Source organism: Necator americanus, chromosome I (assembly GCF_031761385.1).
Source record: "Necator americanus strain Aroian chromosome I, whole genome shotgun sequence".
NCBI classification, from domain to species: Eukaryota; Metazoa; Nematoda; class Chromadorea; order Rhabditida; family Ancylostomatidae; genus Necator; species Necator americanus.
Genome location: NC_087371.1, coordinates 34,648,349 through 34,670,042, shown reverse-complemented (window position 1 = coordinate 34,670,042; position 21,694 = coordinate 34,648,349). Strand labels below are relative to the sequence as shown.

The 21,694-nt window shown below is 37.9% G+C and overlaps 2 protein-coding genes across 2 annotated transcripts; both read left to right on the top strand.

Moving 5' to 3' along the window:
• Nucleotides 1–1,134: 1,134 nt before the first annotated feature.
• On the top strand, nt 1,135–4,228 carry RB195_007788 (uncharacterized protein; the record flags this gene model as incomplete). Its single annotated transcript, XM_013448270.2, has 12 exons — nt 1,135–1,194; nt 1,323–1,466; nt 1,531–1,744; nt 1,801–1,944; nt 2,098–2,212; nt 2,743–2,875; nt 2,937–3,068; nt 3,153–3,269; nt 3,605–3,700; nt 3,775–3,825; nt 3,885–3,953; nt 4,115–4,228. 12 exons carry the CDS (start codon nt 1,135–1,137, stop codon nt 4,226–4,228), a joined length of 1,389 nt encoding a protein of 462 aa, XP_013303724.2.
• Nucleotides 4,229–14,570: 10,342 nt separating this feature from the next.
• On the top strand, nt 14,571–15,560 carry RB195_007787 (uncharacterized protein; the record flags this gene model as incomplete). Its single annotated transcript, XM_064181619.1, has 2 exons — nt 14,571–14,579; nt 15,267–15,560. 2 exons carry the CDS (start codon nt 14,571–14,573, stop codon nt 15,558–15,560), a joined length of 303 nt encoding a protein of 100 aa, XP_064038397.1.
• Nucleotides 15,561–21,694: the final 6,134 nt, after the last annotated feature.

Here is a 21,694-nt window from a genome sequence, read left to right as displayed (position 1 = left end):
GGTCAAAGGTGTTACCTATGGTTTTATATTGTTTTGATAATTTTTCCCATGGAAATTTGTCCTCGATTTTTTTTGGAAGTCCCTTTTGGGCATCGGCTCCTAATCTTCACAGTATTAGTTTGTAATATGAACGTTTTTGGAGGCTTACTTTTTGAGATCAGAATACATTGTGCGAAAGTGTAGTATCACTGCCAACTGCAAAGTATGGACGTGCTCCAGGAGATTTTTGAAGGCGATTTTTTAAACGACGAGTCATGAGATCTATATATTTAGTTGTAGTAAATTTAATTCACTGTACGAGTAGAGCGGTAACTTAGAATCAAATAAAACATCTTTGCGGTGTTGCCCACATTGTTTCGCTTTAGTGCAGAAAGTTTAAGAAGAAAAAGTATAACTACAAGTAAGCTACAAATTAATAACGATTGTAGCTTCCAACGCGTGCCATCGCTTGGGATTATTTTTTAAAGTAATATTAAAATAAACAGGGACTGTTATGTAATTTAAAAGAAAGACACCAAACCGCACGATCGCGAGTCTGTACGTGTTTTGGCGAGTAACACAACTCTTTCAGCTATCGTTTATAGTTGCATCGATAGCGCTGATATAAACAGAATCTACTACAAATTCATCGATATGTAATTAATGGTTAATACTCGAGAAGAAAGAACTGGAGACATTTGCAGCATACATAAGCTATAGTTACCAAAAAAAAACATGACAAAAAGAATTTAGGATAGAAGAAAAATCCGATTATCAAGTACACGAGTATTTTTAAACTACACACTTTATCACATGTTTTACCGACATTCGTTTTGTAATTCTTCGGAGGAAAATTATTAATAGTCTTAAAAGCTTATGCTACGATGTTTGTAACTGATCTATGTAGGAATTTTATCTATTTTTCGGTTTTCACCATTGCAAAATTTTCCACGTAACCCTATCGATTTCTCTTGGTTCGACTAAATAGAGCACGTATGATGATAAAACCATGAAACACACATCCCGGTAGTTTGCAACCGTACAATCACTGTTATGTGGCACTAATGCACCAATTAGGTGAATTTGCGCGCGAAAGTAAGGCGTTAGCTTGTTGAGGTCATCGCATACTCAGTGTTACTAACACTATTTTACCCAATGGCTTTGTTGCAGAATATCTCTGATAACATTGCTGCTGTTGGTAACAACCAAGAAGAGGTAAGCTGATTTTTTCATATAATTGTTGTACTATAGAAAAGGTTTTCTCAAATCCACGCAAGGTTTCACACGTAGTAAACTGTACTTTAATTTTATAAAAGAAAACGGCATTTTATTTTTATTTCCAGGAAATAAAGAAAATGGAAAGTCCGAAGAAAGCTGAGGTTGATCCTTTGAAGACCAATGAAGAGGATAGGGAAATTGCAACCATGGAAACTGAGGAAATTCCCGAGAAGAAGAGTGAAGAAGCTGGTGATAAAATAGAAAAAGATGTGAGTTTGACTAACATATCAGTTAATTTCGCTAGTGTTTTTAGTAGAGCGCTCATGTCTTTAGATTTCGCGGACTCCATCCAAAGAGGCATCTTCTGTGGAAGAATCAACTGCCATTGAGTCGGCAGGGAAGAAGCAGTCACCTGTTAAGGAATCACCTGGGAGAAAATCGCCCGTGAAAAAAGATAATAAGAAGGACGAAAACCAAGAGAACGTTGGTGAAGCAGCAGAACAAGAAGAAGATGAAGAGGAAGATGAGAAGTCTGAACAAAAGAAAGGTTAGCGCGTAGATCTGTACTGAGCTGTGTCAAAAAAACACTTCTCACATTTTCAGGTATTTTCGACATGCCATTAGAAGTGGAGGGTAAACGTGAGCGTCATAAAGTTGAACGTATCTCTATTGGAACTCCAACCGTTAAGAAGGCACCTTCTGAAATGAAAATGGGGAACGGTGTACCGCTCGGTGAAATCGCATACAGTAAGCGATCTATATGAAAATTCGAATTGTTGAAAACTGGAGAAATTTTGTGCTAGTTCTTGAGACTTTTTTCAGATTTAACTGCTTAATTTAACTTCTGTCTTGTCGTGCTCCAATAAATTTCATTTCGTTTCCCAACACATAAGTTTGCAGTCGACGATCAGCTCAAAAAACACAGCGCTGATGAGCTACAAGTTATGCATCGTCTGATTTATGGACACATCGGAAAGGCATCAATAATTAGGAGGGAAATTCGCAAATTTACTGGGTTTGTGTTTTATTTAACTTTCTAAATGCATAGTTTCTCTCAATGGCGTTCAAGTCAAGTCAATCATAACCTATCATATGTATTATATCATGTATTATCTATCTAACTCTTGTACTATTGAAAAAAATGAAAAAATGAAGTTTCATAAGTTTCGTTAATCCCGTGAAAATGTTCCCTCATTTTTTAGCATAAGTTTCCTCTATCGTTATACTACAACGGTAGCACGTAGATATATTCCCTTTTAGAGGCCCTTCGATTATTTTCAACAGAGGAAATGAGCATGGAGACCCGAAGCACTGAAGTGCTCATTTTCAATTTTTCGTAGGAAATTGGTTTGGTTTTGTAAACAACTAAGCGTCTAGGTTTCGAAGTAGTCCTGCTTGGCATTTTGAATTTCTAGAAAAACATGTCGCAAGTACTATGAACTATTTTAATGCTGGAGATGGATTCTTAACCACCGTAGAATAGAGATTTTTTTCTTCTCCGCTGTGTCTGCGTTCACGTGTTAGTATGACGCTCTTTACATTTAGATTCGCCTTCGCAGAGGATACACCAGAATTCAAGCATAAAGTCGCCTTCCTACAAAAACTCACAATGGATCAGCTCAAGATTTTAAAGAAAATCTTAGGTCTTCAGAGTGGAGCAAACACAAAGGAGGCTCTGGTGCGCATTGATATGTCTTGTATGGATGTTCCATTACTTTTACGATGTTATATTTTGTAAGGTGACCACTATCATGGTGTTCATGATGAAAACAGTAGACCATGAACGTAAAGTGCCAACTAAAAAGCGGAAATCAACAGCAAAAACACCTTCAACAGCTAAGCGACAAAGGAAATCGAAGGGATTGGATGATGTGAGTTTAATCTAGCTAATGTAGTCTGCCTTGTTCTTCCATTAATCTGTTCCGATCATTTGAGGTTTAAAAAATCTGTCTTAGACTGTGGAAGACGACGACGAAGAGGAGGAGGAAGAGGAGAAAGAAAAAGAGAAGGAGAAGGAGAAAACACCTAAGAAGACCCCGAAAAAACCTGCTAGCGCTAGGAAGCCAAGAAAGGTGTTGCGTTGTGTATAACTATAGTGCTTTGGATGTTTATAAATGCGGTCAGTTATGGCCTCGGAAAGGTTTCCGTACTGTTCGGCATTAGCTTCAAATCTAAGGAGAAAGTCTAAAAAGTGCGTTACTCTTTGAGCCGCTTTCAATCCTTGTACCACCTTATAAACACTAGCTATGCAGAATTTGAGCTCACAGAATAAAAAGAGCACAGAAATCTAGAATAGTCGAAAATGTTTAATGTCACATGTTACGTGATGTGCTCTCTTACTTATTCTTTTGCTATAACAGAAAGTCTTAATATTTTTATAGCCGATTCACATTTCTTCTTTTTGCAGAAGAAAGAGTCGGAGAGCAAAGAAGCTACTCTGAAGATGGAATCCGAGAATGACCCTGAACCAGCAAAAAACAAATCGAGGAAGATAACGAAGAAGGTGAGTTTCTTTGCCGATTCCCTTAAGATCTCCTCTGGGATCAAGTTTTGTCTAACTAGGTTATTTGATTCCAGAGTAGCGATGACGACACGAGCTCGAATACATCTGAAGAAACCCCACAGGAGGTATATATGAGGCCACAATACTATTATATTTATATGCATTTTAAACGACATATTTTCAGAATAACCCTTCTGAAAAAGACCTAGAGGATGTTATTGAAGAGCTGCTTTCGACGTTTGATTTAGCCCAGGTCTGTTATGTAATTACTGCATTATTTGTTACTTTTCTTTTGTGTAGTATTTTTGACAACACTTCCGAAAAATGTGCGGTTTATAGAGGATTGCTTATATTTTGGAACGTTACTTCGTTTGGTTTAGTAGTATATTTTAACACATGAAAGTTTTCCTTAAGGTAAGCATGAAGCAAATGTGTCAAGCGGTAATTGAAAGATTCCCCGGTACAACCATCGGCAATCGCGTCGACTTTCTGAAGTCCAAGATAAAGCAAGCACTGTCAACTAAGTGAAATCCTCGAAAATGGTTTTGCCACTTTTTGTTAATTGTCAAGCTGCCTCATCTGATTCATTTCTGATCATTCTAAACTGTTGGTTAACATATATTCAGTTATTTTCTTAATTTTCAATTCCAATTCCATATTGTATTACATTTTACGTTAAGAACGTTGTCCGGTTCTATGTACTCAATCTACGGTGTGCGTGAAGTGTACGATGAAACGCAATCTTTTAAAAATTTCCGATCTCTTATTCGATATTACCTTAGGAAAGCAATAACAGGAAGATGAAGAGGATGGGTTCCAAAGGCTATCGACTTGGTGTTTCTTTTTTCTCTTCATTATACTTTCCACATTAGCTGTTCACAAAAGTTCTACAGAATGAAAGCAGTTTTTGAACTTATCAACAAAATCAGCATTATTTCAATCTATGCTATGGTTGCGTTTTCATTTGAGGATATAGACAAATATAGAAACTCTCTGGATATTCATCTTTTGTAAGGGGATTTCACAAAAACAAGTGAGAAGAGCTGTTTTTCCTACGAGTTTGTGGTTTATCGTACAGTATTCAGCGACGCACATTTTCATGCAGTGTTTTGTAGTGTGTACGTGTATTCTCTAGAATTGGTAGAACATCTCAACACATTTCGTAGTGATGATCTCTGTATCTACAGATTGACTAACCGAATGAACCTGTTTACGGCAAATAAATGTGCGTAGTGTTACAAGTAAAGAGGAATTTGTGATGGTCTTGGAAATAGGATAGGAACTAGTATCAGAAATAGTTTACTTACTTTACTGAAGGTTTTTTTTTAAGTTGAAACTTCCTAACACGGAAAAATAGTGGAAGAACTGATGTCTAGGGGCTAACAGGAAAGAAGAGTCTTCGTCTTCCACAGTTTATACATGGTTAAACAAATCCAGGTAAACTTAGTAAACTCACTGGTCCTGTTTCTGTAAATCAACAGTTAGGAAACGAACGATTATTTGTTCTCAAATATAGCAAAGTTGCTCGCAGTCAAAGAACAGCGGACAGTTCTGCTCATTAAAATTTAGCCCATAAAGCAAATGTGTTATTATTTACAAGCTCCTGGAAAAGTATCTACGAAAAAGAAATGACATCGTACTGAAGATCCTTTATCGCCTGAAAAAAGTGGAACTGATAGTAGACGAAATGTCCTTAGTTCTAGAAGTGAGTCAAAGGCGCAGACATAAGATGGACAACGGAAAATGATTCCGTCATGGAATGTGTTATATTGATTTACAAAAAAAAAAGATACGTGGGCGGGAAAGAAAAACATTCAGAGCATTCCGGGTTTTTGGAATGGAAATACTTTGATGGAAATGAAAAGAAAATGAAAGTCTGTTGTTAATGGATGATTTCTCGATATCTGTACAGCTCTGCGGGCTGTGGGCTGACTGATAGATCAAAAACTCCCACACCGTGAGACTACAGTACGGATGCGTTCGTTTCTGGTAGTGTCTGAACCAATATGCAGCATAGCTGACATTTCTCCACTGCCAGTATTCGTATATTCTACGGGATAGGTATGGTGGGGTCAAAACGACATTGAAGCGGTTGCGCTGGTGGCGGAGATGGCGATTTCAATCGACGTGGGACCATCGCGAAAGGTGGGACGAGCAATGCTCCCACCACGATCCTAACCGCCACGCTTCATCGCACCGCTTCGAGCGCAGCCGCGTACGCAGTTACACCTGGTTTCATTTTTTCTTATCTGCTATTTGGATGAACCCACTATATGTAACTTACTTTCAACAGAGCAATACTTTTATCCTTAGTATTGTAAGTATTTAGTCTTAAAGACTTTAGTATTGAACTCATAGTTTGGAAATAGCACAGCGACAACATGGTAAATCCTCTGGGAACCTTGAAATTAGATGGATCAGGGGAATCATGCTGATTAGCTCGAAGAACCGTCTCTTTCATGCATACCAATGGTAAAATTAGAGCACAATGAATGGATTAGTGATGAAATCAGCCAACAATGCAACTCTTTGCACTAACATGAGCGATGGAATTAATTTGAAACGGTACCCGCTGTTCGACTGTCCTTTAATCTCGGCATATTGAACACGTCCATAGATCAAAACTCGCAGGGGTGTTGGTATGGTGCTGGCTCGTTTGTGATCGCAATGCGCTCATCCTTTCTGTTCATTTTTGGACTTTGGGCATTTATACAAAACACATTTAGTGTTCTGTGTGCTATGATCTCAAACTTCTAGGTCAAAATCCTAACTTCAACATTTATTCGGAGTATTTCAGAGTTTTGATGACGTATTTTGCAATACGCTCCGATAGGAGTGGGATGTTTTGATTTTGCGGGCCCATCTAGATGCTCCTTTACTTGAATACACAGTGGCTATCCAGTTTTTTCTCCATATAACCGTCACCACAAGATCTGCACGTGATCAGAAAAGCCGTTGTGATTAACGATTGTGATGCGAAATAGTCTACTACGTTACAATTTTCAACACATGAGGTAAACACTAGACGATAGAGCTGGTTATCGAGTGCGAAAGCCGTCTAAACGTAAGATTTAAAGGCATCATCCCACGAATTTGGGGTAGCACGGGTTTTAGCCGGATAATGCCTATACGGGGTCGTAGTGTTTTATTGCAATGGGGAAGAGGGTGATTCCGTTCATCTCTTCCTGTATCAGTGTAAACGGACTACACCGGAACGCTGTTTCTTACGACGGCTTCCTTGCGCCCCGCCCCCGCCTACGATTCGTTCGAATGGATTTTCGACGTTTCGGGGTCGTCCGTTTACACTGATACAGGAAGAGATGGCTGGACTCACCCCCTTCCCCATATAGGCCGTATAGGCGTTGCCAGCCTGAAACCCGTACCACCTCAGATTCGTGGGATAATGCCTTTAAAGACGACAGAGTGAGTTTGACAGGATAAACCACTTATGGCTTTGACTGAAGACTATGTCCCGAAAATTATCCACTACATTTAGCATTTAGATCTAGCATCAACAATTTCTCCGAACGCTTCTCCGAAAACACAGAGTTTGGATCCTAGATTACGAATATGAGCGTGGGCCCACTCAATTTTCCCTAACCCTACTAAACAGCGTGAGAACGGCGTTTGTTCCTACGAGTTCCATTAGAACGCTCCCCTTTGTACACGGTCAGCTTCTCCAAATAGTCTACTCATTGGTTTGACCTGAATAGGCTGTTGAGGAGGAGACTTCATTGATTCTCGACCGCTCGCTCATCGATGCGGCGCATGCACAACGTTGGCGCGTTCTTAGTGACCTCGTAGGAGGAAACACATTTTCCCACTGCGTTTTCTTCGGGCAATTGAGGGAAAATGAGCGGGATTACGCTAGTATTCGCAGTTTACGTCTCGAAAACTGTGTTTTCCATCAGGTTTCTACACTACAGCATTTTCGCAAAACGTTACCTTCAAATTTTATTTCGCGTTATTTTTTGTATTATCGATTCTATTCCTCTAAAGTAAACAACTGATTTCTTTTTTTACCTGCTGCAAGACAGATCGGAATGAAATCACTCGAGGTGAGCTTTGCTCTTGAATTAATCACGAATAGTTTATGTAGAGAATCCATTGTTTTTCTTCCTGGATAGTCCTGATTGACATGATTCATTGCAGTTCTAATCGTCGCATCGATCACGCGGTAACTATGCCAAACGAAGTTTTCGGATCGTTAGCTGACTCGTTGGTGCTCATTATTAACTATGCGACCCGGGAATTATTGTAACATTGTTTAATATGTAAAAATTATGTACGGTAGAAGAAGACTGGAGATGTTATCTTGTTTATAAGGAACCACCTACTATATTAGACTGTTTCGGAATACATCCAGCATCCAGATGAATAGATTAGATCACTACATTTTAGGATTTATTTTTGAATCACGGTGCGGTTTGGCTGCTGCCGAGGCGGTGCAGAGGTGGTAGCGATTCTGATCGATGTGGGACCCTCGCTGGCATCACTCATCGTCGCGGTTCGAATGGAGTTAGCTACTTAAATGGCTCCGTCTCAATCCCAACCGCTGGCTCCACCCTGTCGCTACGAACGCAGTGTTAAAGGCTACATATCACGGATCTGACGTGATATGGATTTCCCATGGAAAGCTTCTATACAGGGGCGAAGACTGTGGAAAACCAGGTGGTTCCGCTCATCTCTCCGTTGTCGCTGTAAAAACGGCTCGGATGCCGTCGCTTTTTTTTTTACGACAGGTTGCATTGCAACGCGCCACCCTTCCGTCGATTTCTTCCTAATTGCCGTAAAAAAGAGCCCGGAAAATACGGCTTCAGGCGTTTTGGCGCACTATTTTGTACAGGGAGTTCGACTGGAGCGCGCCAACTGCATCTTCCGGGCCGTTTTTTAGGGCAATTAGGAAGAAATGGACGGAATCACCCTCCCCCTCCATAGTCTCCCATCTCGTATACGAATACTCCATCTGAAAACTGCACCACCTCAGATTCGTGGGGTGATGCCTTTAATAAGGGCTTCTCACCAGCCTATTCAAGTTAAATTAATGAATAAACTGCTCATGGGGACGGAACGTGCACATAAAGGCGCGTTCTAACGCACTTCGTAGGAACTAAAGTGATTCCCATGCCGTTTCTTACGACGACTGTGGAGAGATTAGCGGAACTACGTGGTTTTCCGCAATCCACGACCTCGTATGGAAGCTTTCCATGAAAAATCCATGCCACGTCAGATTCACGGTATGCTGCCTTTAAGGTACTGTAACTGGTTTTTTTTTTCTTTTTCTGGTTTTTTTGAGATAATAAACAAATAAACGAATAAAAATGGACATATCTGTATTAATAAGGTGAGATGGTCGCAAGGGTTGTCTGCCGTCAGACATCTGCTTCCACTGAGCACATACGGAACTCCTTTCAATTGAATGATCCTGACAATATCACTTAATTTTAAGCATTACCTTAATCATAAAGAAAACAATCGTATCAAAAGAAGCTAACGTGGTCCACTTCTTCTGGAAACAAGCTATTCCTCCCGATATTTGATAGGAATGGAAAGGATACGGTAGACGTATTTTGTCACGTAAATTTCCTTCAATTTTAGTGACGTTAGAGAGAGGTAAAAAGAAAATGTTTCTTTAACATAAAATCTAAGTGTTTTCATTGACAGCGATCATCTATCTTTGTCAAATGCATTTGACCAAGATAAATAATCCTTTGCAGTGAAATTGTGGAAGTTCATTCCAGAAAGTTGTTAACAACAAAGCTTCATTGTCCCCTAGAGGGCTCCAACCATTTTCCGGTGGCGCAAATTTCTGGAATTCCGCACTCTGTCGATGTACTACAGAGAAGGGGGATTGAACAAAAAAAAAATAAAAGGAACAGAAATACGATTGCTAAGCGCTGATATTCAATTTTTGAGGAATAGAATGAAAAATTGATGGACGCTTTCAAGGATTTTCGTTCCAATAGAAGGATAGTTCTAATAATTCGTTCTGTACAGTTTCACACCGTTCTCATGCAAAATTTCTTTGTTGAGATGCTCTTTTCTTTTTTTCTTAAAGGTTTCTTGGATAAAAAGAGTCGCTTTGTTATTTCTGCACCTACTGCTTTGGTTTTCTACAATCTTCATTTGTTTTTCCATTTTTATTTACAATTTTTGTAAGTACAATAGCTATAATAGGTACAAATATGACACAAGAATAATATAATACAATCTATAAGAATGGATGTAATAAACAACAGTAAACAATAAACATCAACACATTATAATAAACACAGATATAATAAAATAGACATAAATAACATAACATAAACATAACATAATAATACATATAATATAAACGTATAATACAGTATAAGGTATAACTTATAATACAATATCCTTCACAGATGTTCCGGATTGGAAGAGTTAGTCCCCTCTGTTCTGTCTACTACAACACTTCAGCATTGTAGTTGATTTTTTTTTTTGTTGTTGAGGTATCGGTTGTACTTTGCTTTGAATGTGTGTTCTATGATTGTATACAACATGGGAAATGATTGAGAACATCGGCTACTCAACTGACGAATGAAAACAACTGTTGTAAGGTCAACATCAGGCAAACGTTTGTTAAGTTGATTGACTGAACCCCCCCCCCGTGAAAGAATTAATTCCGACATGCGAATGTGGACAGCCGAATTACAAAACCAACGTAACATCTCTTCATCTCTTTCAGTTCTCTACGCGGTTATTTTTTGGATATTGTTGTTTGTTTTAAAGGCATCACTCCACGAATCTGGGGGTGGTACGGATTTCCGGTGGAGTATTCATATACGGGATCGTAGATTATGCGAAGGAAGGTGATTCCGTCCATTTCTTCCTAATTCCCGTAAAGAACGGTGGCCCGGAAGATACGACTTCAAACGTTCCAGCGCACTACTTTCTACAACGAGTTCGATTGGAGCGCGCTAGCCGAGTGCACACACCACATCCTCCTGGCCGTTTTTTTCTACGGTTTTTAATTTTTTTTTAATGGGGAAGAAATGGACGGAATCACCCACCTCTCCATAATTCACGATCCCGTATACGAATACTCCTCCTGAAATCCGTACTACCCCTGATTCGTGATATGTTACCTTTAAATATCTATGATCCGTCTGTGTTGAAGATTTGTTGGACCATGTGCCCACATCTGCACATCCTCGAGCAAAGCAGTGTTATTTCTTTCTTCTGAAATCAACTGATCTTCTTTTTTTCAATGCTGGAATTGTTTTAGTATTTAATTCTTCTAGAAATAAGTGCAACAAATGCTTTTAGAGGGATCTGTTGCTTAAAGAGATTTGTTTCTTCTCGACGTTTTGAAGCAATCATCCTTTGTATAGAGCAGAGCATGGTTGCTCATTTCAGGACAACATATTGAAGACAGGGCGCAGTCGCCAAGAGGTTCCGCTGTCTGCACGATCGATCAGAGGTTCGAATCCGCTTCGGTGCTCACCAAGCCTTTCATCCCTCCGCGGTCGATAAATTGGTACCAGACTTGTCTGGGAGGATAAAAACACTGACTTGACCCGTCGGCTAGCCCCCGCAAGTCATTTCGTGGGCCAGTTACACGTTCACGTAAACTTTAAACGATTCTGAATTGAAGTGAACGTGGTGGCGCGGGTCCCAAGCGGATTGATTAACGCCAGTGACCCTATCTTTTATCCTTTTAACATGATAATAAATAGTAATATCGTAGTAATTGAAACAATAAATCTTGCTGTATTTATCTCGGACTTGCTAAGACATTTTGAAAAATCGAGGTATTCGTAAACGCTCAGGAGCTGCGTTTCTCTCTAAGAATGGACGATTATGAAAGAAAAATAAAAAAGAAAGGAGATTAGATGGTGACACTCAAAGTGATGAATGACTTAGCAGGGAAATCTCATGCGAGTGGACACAGTCCTACGAGTAGTGGAGTTATTTTAATTTTATTGATTTATTTAATTAATTTTTAATTTCGTCTTATTTTTAATTATTTCCAAATTAATTTTTGATTTTATTATTATTTCATTAAATTAAATTACTCTGATCATTTTTAAGTACTGTGCTATGCTGTTGTTCCTAAATGCACTCAAGTACTTACCTCGATCACCTCACGCTCATTCCCTCGTTTTTTCCCCCCGTGCCTCATGTCATCATCATTAGGGGCTTGGTGTGACGTATCGGCTCACATTGCGCGATATTCCCATCACAACTGCTTGATCCTCGATTGCGACACTTGTCCCAGTGGGTCCGCCTTGGAAAACGTTTTAACGTTTCGATGCTGATGTTCCCCGTCCACATGCAATTACGACGGATTTTTCGTCAGCTTTTGCTACGCACCCTGCGAAATCTTTGCCCATTTGAAGTTTCTTTTACGTTTTTGTATACATACATATATATTTAGCACATACATACGGTATGGGTTTTTTTAGTTGTTATTTTCTCACTTCATCTTTCGCGTCTTTTCGGATAATATTCCACCAAAAGAATTTCTTATCAGATGTATTTATCGTTTTAACCATCTGTAGTTCACATCAACTCATATCAAATCAACATCTGTAGTTCATATATCAGGACAACTTATTTATTTATTAATTATTACTGTTGTTTATATTGTACTTGTTATTATTTCTGTTATTACTTTTATTACTATTATTATTATTATTATTATTATTATTATTATTGTTATTATTATTATTATTATTATCATTACTATCATTACTATTATTACTATTACTATTACTATTATTACTATTACTATTAATACTACTATTATTATTGCTACTTCTTAGTGAAAAGGCGGAAAAAGTATACAACGAGCAGAGATCAGTTCCTTGTACGATTCCGACCTGGTATAATATAGTAATATAGTACATTGTTGTGTATATATACACATATATTTAGTACATACATACGGTATGGATAATTGCTATCTCCTCACTTCATTCTTAATAGTGTAGTGAAAAAAGAAGAAAAATCAGTGTTCCCTGGTCTCTTTCCAGTTTTTTATTTGACCTTTTTACGCTCATTTCATCGTAAACATCGTAAACATATTGGAAACCATGAAGAACTCTGTGAAAAGACTATTTGATTAAGCTTATATTATTTAACACGTTATCATTTAATGCACTTTTTTCAGATTTTTCTAAAGGTATTTTTTTTAGAACAAAACCTTTTTGTCTCAAGCACCACTCTGCGAATTCGTCTCAACTTTAGTCAGTTGCCTTTATTAGGTTCTGATCCTATTTTTCTGTCTTTTCTTAGGTTCAGCTCCTGTTTTTCTCTCTTTCTTGCGTTTTCCTATTTCCTTTGGAAATTTTTTGAAGTTCCAGAAAAATTCGCAATTTTCATCACTCATTTTGTCTCTTCTTCGATTAATTCCATCCGCAGTCCGTGGCTCTACTTGAGAAAACCCCGCTTTTCCTTCTTCAGATTTTTAGGTCAAATAGTTTATTTTTGGGATTCTCCCTGAAAAGACCATGAATACGACAAGTTGGAGAAATATTACCAGTTGTTCAGGGCTTTTTTTGCCGTCTATTACTTCCAAAAAAAAAAAGAAACTAGAAAGTTCATTGATAATTGAGAAAATCAATCATTCAAAAAATTCTAGTTTAGCACTTTCTGTCAGGGCCGCATCAATTAAGGATCATCTCGAATAAAAAGATTCATCCAATGCCGAGAAACAATCCAAAGTTTAGATTCTTACATACATTTTGACATCTTAGAGATCCTGAAATTCCTGATTTAAATCCTGAAAATATGCGGAATAACTGGCATAAATTCAGTAAATTGCAGTAAAATTTTCTCTTCTTTTTCATGTAGTCACATTTTTTGGTAATCGAATTTCCTTTGTCTCTTTCCATACATTTTGCGGACAGCTTCTTTTTTTTCCTCTTGCTTTGTCGTATTTTCCTTTGACTTTATCTTCGTTAGATTCTCGTTAGGTTCTTTTTTGAAATTACATCGCTTTTCTGTTATGTTGAATAATTTTTGAGTGCAATCCCTTTCATAAAGATTTGAAGGGAAATCCAGAACTTGAAAATTACTCACATTTGTGATTTTGAATCTAAAGACGTTGCAAAACTTTGAGAAAAGTGCAGGTTTTTATTTTTAAAGAAATCGGTGATGATACGTAGGGAATACTTTTCTCTTTTTTTATCGTTGCGTTTTAACATTATAAATTATCTACCGTTCTTTATAAAGTAAAATATGTAAAAACAAGAAAATAATAGTGATAAAAACATACAAATGAATAAACAAAAGTAATCATTGTGAAGTGAAATATATAAGAATAATTTGATAATACTTATAAATAAATACCGTAGATACAAATACATGAATAAATAAATATATTTAGATACATAAGCAAATATGTAAATAAGTATGCAAAAAAAAAACATAGATGATACAAACAAACAATAAATATATAATATATAAATATTTAAATACGCAAGTCTTTCACAAAACACAAAGCTGGCGCGCTCCAATCGAACTCGTTGTAGAAAATAGCGCCCGGGAACGCTTGAAACCGCATTTTCTGGGCGGTTTTTCACGGCAATCAGGAAGAAATGGACGGAATCACCCTCCTCTCCATAATCTATGACCCGTATAGGAACTCTCCACCTCAAATCCGTGCCATCTCAGATTCGTGCGGTAACGCTTTTAATCCGCCAATCACTACTTGAATCCTTGAAGATGATGTCATAGCTATGCGATGAGACGAGGAATTAAAGGGAAAATTTTTGCGGATATTGGTGGTTGGTCCGTGAACATTTAATTTGTTGTTGGACAGCAGCAGAGCCTATTTAAATGTCTGCTAAGCTCTGAAACGGGCCCGCTGTGCCCTTTTTCAATTCATTGTTATTGCACTGCCATGCGTATGGTGGTTGTGGTGGTGGTGGTGGTGGTTATTAACGATGCATTCGCTACATCGAACATCGAACAAGTTATTCACCTCAGTCGTGACATTCATCGAGTCTTTTTCTTTTGCAAGTTTTTCTTATTCCTGATTATTACTATATTATTATTTATTATTATTATATTTTGTACTATGTTATATTATTATTTATTTTTTACTTTATTCAGTTGAGTTTTAATGAGCTGCACACGAAGTTGTTAAATAATTTTATTCGCTAATGTTTCGGCGTTTTTTTGTTTTTCCATGAAAAGCTAATCGGGGCACTTCTCGAGGTGCTCTCATCTCGAAATTATTTCCGACCTTTCAGACCTAGCAATGTGCACAGAATCTGGGCTCTTTCGGTCATTAAATTCCGTTAAATCCACGTTTAGACAGCTGAGAGCTATGTTCGACAAAATCGCTTTATTCAGGGCCCATTTCAGACTCATTATAGAAAAAAAAATCAATTGAGAATTTAAACGACGATATCTTTCCACAAACTAAACACATAAACTCCACCTCTATTTGTTCGTTCACCAACTTACCGACTACACTGAATGCTCATCTTGGATCAGAGACACTTACCGTGGACCGCTGACTGAGATCGAATAATTCGAATGTCTCATTCGAATCATTCGATCTCATGGTTAAGAGACAGAAAAACCATTACAGCCAGTCGTAATACTATATTTACCACTGTATTATAAATACTGTTTACTATATCACTATTATTATTATTATTTATCATTACATTTCACGTTATATTATCACTACTTATTACTATTATTATTATTATTATTATTATTATTATTATTATTATTATTGTTATTATTATTATTATTATTATTATTATTATTATTATTATTATTATTATTATTATTATTATTATTATTATTATTATTATTATTATTATTATTATTATTATTATTAAAACTAATGATTTCCTCAGTTACTCCTAGCGGGTAGTGGAGCTACATTCTTGTTCTTTGATCACGAACAGAAAACTCAAAATGGGCAGCATGGATAAAGTTTTCCGAAGACACTTTCCACTCGAAGCTTATCGTTTCAGGACCTGAGCATGAGGTTTACAAATGATCCTCGAGCAAGTGGCGATCACGTGTCGCGAAAGCGATTCCTGCCTGCTGGTCCGGAGCAGAATCGCTTTAGGTCCTGAACAACGGGAGTCTTTTTACGGTTCCAAACGAGAGAATTTATCGTTGACCTCCAGCTCTTTCAGTGCTGTTCCTTATATGCGTTGCAAAAATCCGGGAAGAAATTTACACTTAGTATAATTATTGCTCTTTTGACAGAGAAAAATCCCGTTTTCAGTTCAGAATTCAAATTTTCATAGGGTCAATGTTCAAATGATATGTGGTCAGCTGTTCCGTTATTGTTATGCGCGTATCAAGTTACTTACCAGTTACATAGGTTGTTTCGTTACTTTCACATTCATTTCTGATTTCTTCGCGCTGTTTGTTGTTTTTTTTCCGGGCTTCAAAAAGTTCGAGAAATCATTGAAGAAAGAACAAGAAAAGAAAATTAGAAATCAAGAATTCTTCATCCTTTTCGTTGATTCTCAACATTTTTTGCGTAAAGAATATTTCTGGAGAAACATCTGCTTTCGTAAAGCTATCCAGAAACGCTTTAGAATGTTTTTATATTTTATTCTATGTTCTTTCATTATTGTTGCTTTTTATTGTTGCTTATTATTATTTTTGAACTCCCCCCTCACCAATAATTTTCCCTTCAGGAGCTCTTTACTCAGAAAATGTTCCCATGTATAGTTAGGTTAAAGAGTCGTGTATAGTATAGTTTGTATAGTTGCATAGGTAACTGTGATCGAGATGGGACCCGGACCCGTCTCGGTAATTCAATTATATCAAACGGTGGTCCCGCCTCGATCGCAACCGCTAGGTCCACCGCAACGCCTTCAACGCTGTCATTAACTCAGCTGAAGTTTCAGGTATCATTTCGTTTTGATCCGTCTTATACCCTCAGGGATCGGCTCATGACCGCCTTCTGATCTTTGAAAAGAAAAAAAAAACAAAAATAAAAGATAAAACAACTTTTGCGAAGGAGAGCTCATCCCAACACTTTGAAAGAGGTCACGATGGGGAAATCTGATTAGATTTTGTGATTTTAGCCGAGAAATTTCCAAAACGTTGGAGATTCCCTTAAAAAAAAACTTTCTTGAAAATGAATTTTAGGTTATGAAAAAGTAATTCCCCTTTTGTTGATTGGAGCGCATTTGTACGAGTTTTTTTTAACTCTCAAATTGTTCTGTCTCCACCTTTCTGTAGCATGGAAAAAGAAACTTTTGTTTGTTGCTGTTTTCACAAAATTTGCTAAATTTTGTCATTTTCTTTAAATGCCTAATTTTTAATTTTTTTTTGTTCGTAAGATTCTCTAACTCAAACAAAGTTTGTTCCATTTTTTTAATCTTCCTTTTCTGGCGCACCATTGGTATATATGAATAAATAAATAAATAAAAATGCCTCAACAAACTGCCAGCCAGTGAGTTTCTCAGTGTTTCTCTCTCGCTCATGCGGCTGCAAGAAGGAGAAAAAACCATGACGTACACAATTCAACCGTTGATGAACTGCTGCATTATTCCATCGCTAACGAGGTTCTTCGGGAATACCAAGAAATTCCCAATTCTTTCCGTCTCCTTCCATTCCATTGCCTCACATTGAGCAATTTAACGTTCTTTTGTTTCATTTCTTTAAAATTTCCAAAATAAATTAGTGAAAGCGAAGCAAAGACCACTTGTCCTCGTCTTCTGCTTATTTCTTCTTCACGTTTTTAAACGTTATCTTTAAATTTAAATGTTAAAAAAGTTTAAATTTCTTTAACGTTTTAAATTAAGTTTTTAAGTAGAACCGTGATAGTAGAAATGTTCCTCAGTAGTTGGTGAAGCGTAAGCAGCACTTTGTAGCACAAATAAAGTCAGATCTTTGTTCCAGAAAGAATTCACTAGGACCGTAGGGACCCTTAGGTAAGTGTGACAACTCTATCGTCGATCTCAGCAATATCCGACGGTATGGATCTAGGATCGCAAACTTTTTAATCGAAATTTTGGCCTTTGATGGTGCTATTCGTCATTTTGAATTCAGGATTTGATTGAGGAAGTATACGAATTGGTGATGTATGACGTCCGCTCGTTCACCATCGTTTCATCCCACGAATCTGAGGTGGTATGGATTTCAGGTGGAGTATTCTTATACGGGATCGTAGATTGTGGATAGGGGTGGTTCCGTCCATTTCTTCCTAATTGCCGTAAAAAAACGACTCGGTAGTTGCGGCGCATGCACAAGGCTGGTGAGCTCCAATACAACTCTTCGTAGACAACAGCGCCCCGGAACGCTCAAAGCCGCATATCCCAGGCGGTTTTTTCACTGCAGTTAGGAAGAAATGGACGGAATCATCTTCTTCCCCACAATATACGAACCCCGTATAGGTATAACCAAGCTGAAATCCGCGAAACCCCAGACTTCTATTCAGTCTTCCTAATTGCCCGTAAAAAAATGGCCCGAAAGATACGGCTTCGAGCGTTCCGGCGCTATTTTCTAGAACAAGTTCGATTGGAGCGCGCCAGTCGTGTGCACACGCCGCATCATCTGGGCCTTTTTTTACGCAAGAAATGGACAGAATCACCCACCTCTCCATAATCTACGATACGATATCTACGGTATGAGAATAATTCACCTGAAATCCGTACCACCTCAGATTCGTCGAGTAATGCCTTTGAGTCAAAATCAACTCCAAAATGATCCACTTGGGTGATTTGAGCCTTGTTCTTCCTTTATAACTCTTTTACAAACTGTTTAGCGGGGGACTGATGCAGACAGTCGTAGTTCCCGAAAAGTTTTAAACCTGTGGAAATTGAAACCGAGAAGTTCAGCTTGAACGAACAACGATGCAAAGTTAAAATGAGGCGGTTCGGCCCCGGGATCCGGTCTCATGGATCAACCGCTAACAGCTGCTTTGGTGGCGGACGTTTTTCAAAGAGCGTCCGAGAACTTTGTGTCGTTGTGTCAACTAGACCACGAGGTTGCCGGCACTCATCACTCTTCTCAATTTCTCAAATTTCTCACACCTTTTTCCTTAGAGGTGCTTGAAAATTGTGGTAGCAGGGAATTTTGTCGAATGTCGGTAACAAAGTGATACTTTTAGGACGTCTCGAGTTCCTTGACTGGTTTGTTTAACTTTTTTTTTTCGAAAATTCCTGCTTTAAGTTTACATCCCACGGAAATTGGAGCCTTCTGGAGTCTGCTTGAAGGAAGAGCTTCTTGTATTCGTTGCACTCGATGATTTTAACTGGCGCAATGCTGTCGAGGATTTGCAGCAGTGCATCCGAATTTTCGCAAAATAAAAGTAAAAATTCTTATAATTTATCCTAAAAAAAGACATAATTTTGAATGTGTTCTTTTGTACGATCAAAAATTGCTGCTATTCGAGTTATGGATTGCTGTGGACTTGTTCATTCCAGAAAAAATCTTAAACATTTTTTTCCCGAAGATATTAACGTTTTTTCCCTAAGACTGATATTTTTCTTAGCTTATCAGATTGTTTTTGGTCATTTTCCTTGAATTTTCCTGGCCATTTGATCTAACAACATTGATCAACCGATCAATCAAATCGAATAGACATTAAACGTTTTTTCTGAGTCATGGACTCGTTTTTTTTTGTTTTGAGACTGATATTTATATTTATATTTGCTTATTGCTTATTTATATATGCTTTGCAAGTTTTTTTTGAAGTTTTGTTATTTAGTTTCCTTCGACCACTATTTATTTGATCTGAAAATTTTTGATCCACCACCAGATCGATCGAGATGCAGTTATCGGAACTCAAATATTGCAACCATCAAGCGCTACGTTCCTTACTCCTGGGTTCTAAATAGCGATATTTCCTTTTCTTTGGATTTTCTAAGATTTTTTATTTTCTTTGGATCTTTCCCAGTGACCGGCATCTTGTGGATACACTTATATTCCCTCCACATCCTTTTATTGCTCTTTTTCTACTATTCTAGTAAGAAAGTGGTTTTTCTGTGAGATATGGTGCATCGTGCGAAATTAATTCGTTTTTTTTTGTCCTTTACTTTGATGAATCGCATAAGAAATAGACGGTTGCGTTTTAATATTTATTTGAACGTAACTGAACCATCGTGACTATTACTTGATGAATGTGAAAAAGCCGATGGAAGGTTCTGGAACAAACTGAGTTTAAAGGGACCTTTTTTCGTATTTATGAGACATCTGGATGTTTGATGAAACGGAAAAGTTGACCGGTTACTGATGACCATCGATTTGTAGAGCAAGTATTTATTTATTTATTTATTAAAAACCCCTGCAGGTGTGCCATAAAACAAAAAAAAAAACCAGATGGAACAGAGCTCACTAGAATTGTAAGTGTTGCGCATGGAAATTTTTTTCGTTGGTTTTTTCTTTCGTTGGAAGGATTTATTCCAGCGCGTACGGTCATTGTCCTCATGGTCTCATGGTGGTCGGGTCGAAGCCACCGGATAACCGACGCACACAGTTCCGTAAGCGGCTGACTGCTTTCGAAGCGGTGCTGTAGAAGTACCGTAACCAGTTGGAAATTTGTGTCATCCAATTATCAATGCCGAAATTGTCATTGTCACGTGATAAGAATGTTCTCTTTTTACAGACCTACGCAAATGATCTACTTCTGATTCGAACTCATTGTTGTTATTCCCCTTATAAGTGTTCAGAAACGCTTCCTGAACAATAAACGCTTGATAAGAGCGCGGTGTAGTGTAACGGTTAGAGGTTCCGCTGTGATTGCACGATCGATCGGAGGTTCGAATCCGCCCTAGTCCCAACCAAGCCTTTCATCCCTCCGGGGTCGATAAATTGGTACCTGAATTGTCCGGGAGGATAAAAACACTGACTGGACACATCGGCTAGCCACCGCAAGTCATTGTAGAGGCCACTGACTCGTTCGTAAAGCTCAAAACGATTCTGAATTGAAGTGAACGTGGTGGCGCGGGTCCCAAGCGGATTGCCTGACAGCAGATACTTTATCCTTTGTCCTTTTTAAGAGCCAGGTATTTCGCTGTACTTTCGCACTTATTTTTAAATGTAATTATTATTAATGCAATTATCTTATTGAGATTATCTTTTATGCAAAGAGTAAAGAATAGTTCTTTTAATCAAAACACTTTATATCTACTTGGAGTGTTCATGGCATGGATTTTTTTCCACGGTTGAATCCCTCTACAGAGTTGTCCATCCTTTAAAAAAGTAACGAGGTCACAATCCACCTGGGATCCGCCAACAAGTTTCACAACTCTTCGTAATTGTTGAGGTTTTGGAACGTGTATCAGAGTAAACTATCGTCCCTGGAGTGAAAGGCATGGTTGGCACTAGGACGGTTTCGAACCATCGATCGTGCGGCCACAGCGGGCCCTCCTCTAACCGACCAGGCTACGCTCACCATTGTCCATCCTATAATGTGGTAAAATTGTGCAGATCTTCACAAAGATACCAACTTATCGTAGTAAAATTACCACAACTTCCCTCCCACCACGTTCATCCTAGAAATTCTAACCGAGGGCAATTATTTGAGGGAAAATCTCCAAAAATTTTCCACTTCATTTATGGAGCAGAAGTTTTAAAGGATGATATGGCCAGCGCCAGGAAACCAACACGATTTCATGTGTTTGCGCAGTGTTTCATTCTTGGTTTTTGTTTGCTTTGGGATTTTATCGGAGCCTGGTGATGAAAATATTTTGATTCGATGGCCGCCGGTTTTCATTTGATAAACAATAACAAAATGTGAAAATCAGTCGATTTTCAATTCAAATTCAACTCTTGCTTCTGTTATTTTTTTCATGATTTATTCGAACCAAATCTTAAAAATATTCACCACATATTCGTGAAAAGACGTTGAGGAAAAGACGTTTTTTCCATCGAACATTCAATCTAAACGAGCAGCAGCTGTGAAGTAAATGAGGTTAAGCGAGATGTGACTCCCAGTTTTCTGTTGACTTTCTAGACTTGAAGCTTTGAAATAATCTTATTTATATTTCTTGACATTTCTAAAAGTTCTTTATGTGTAACTAAGAAATTTTTTTC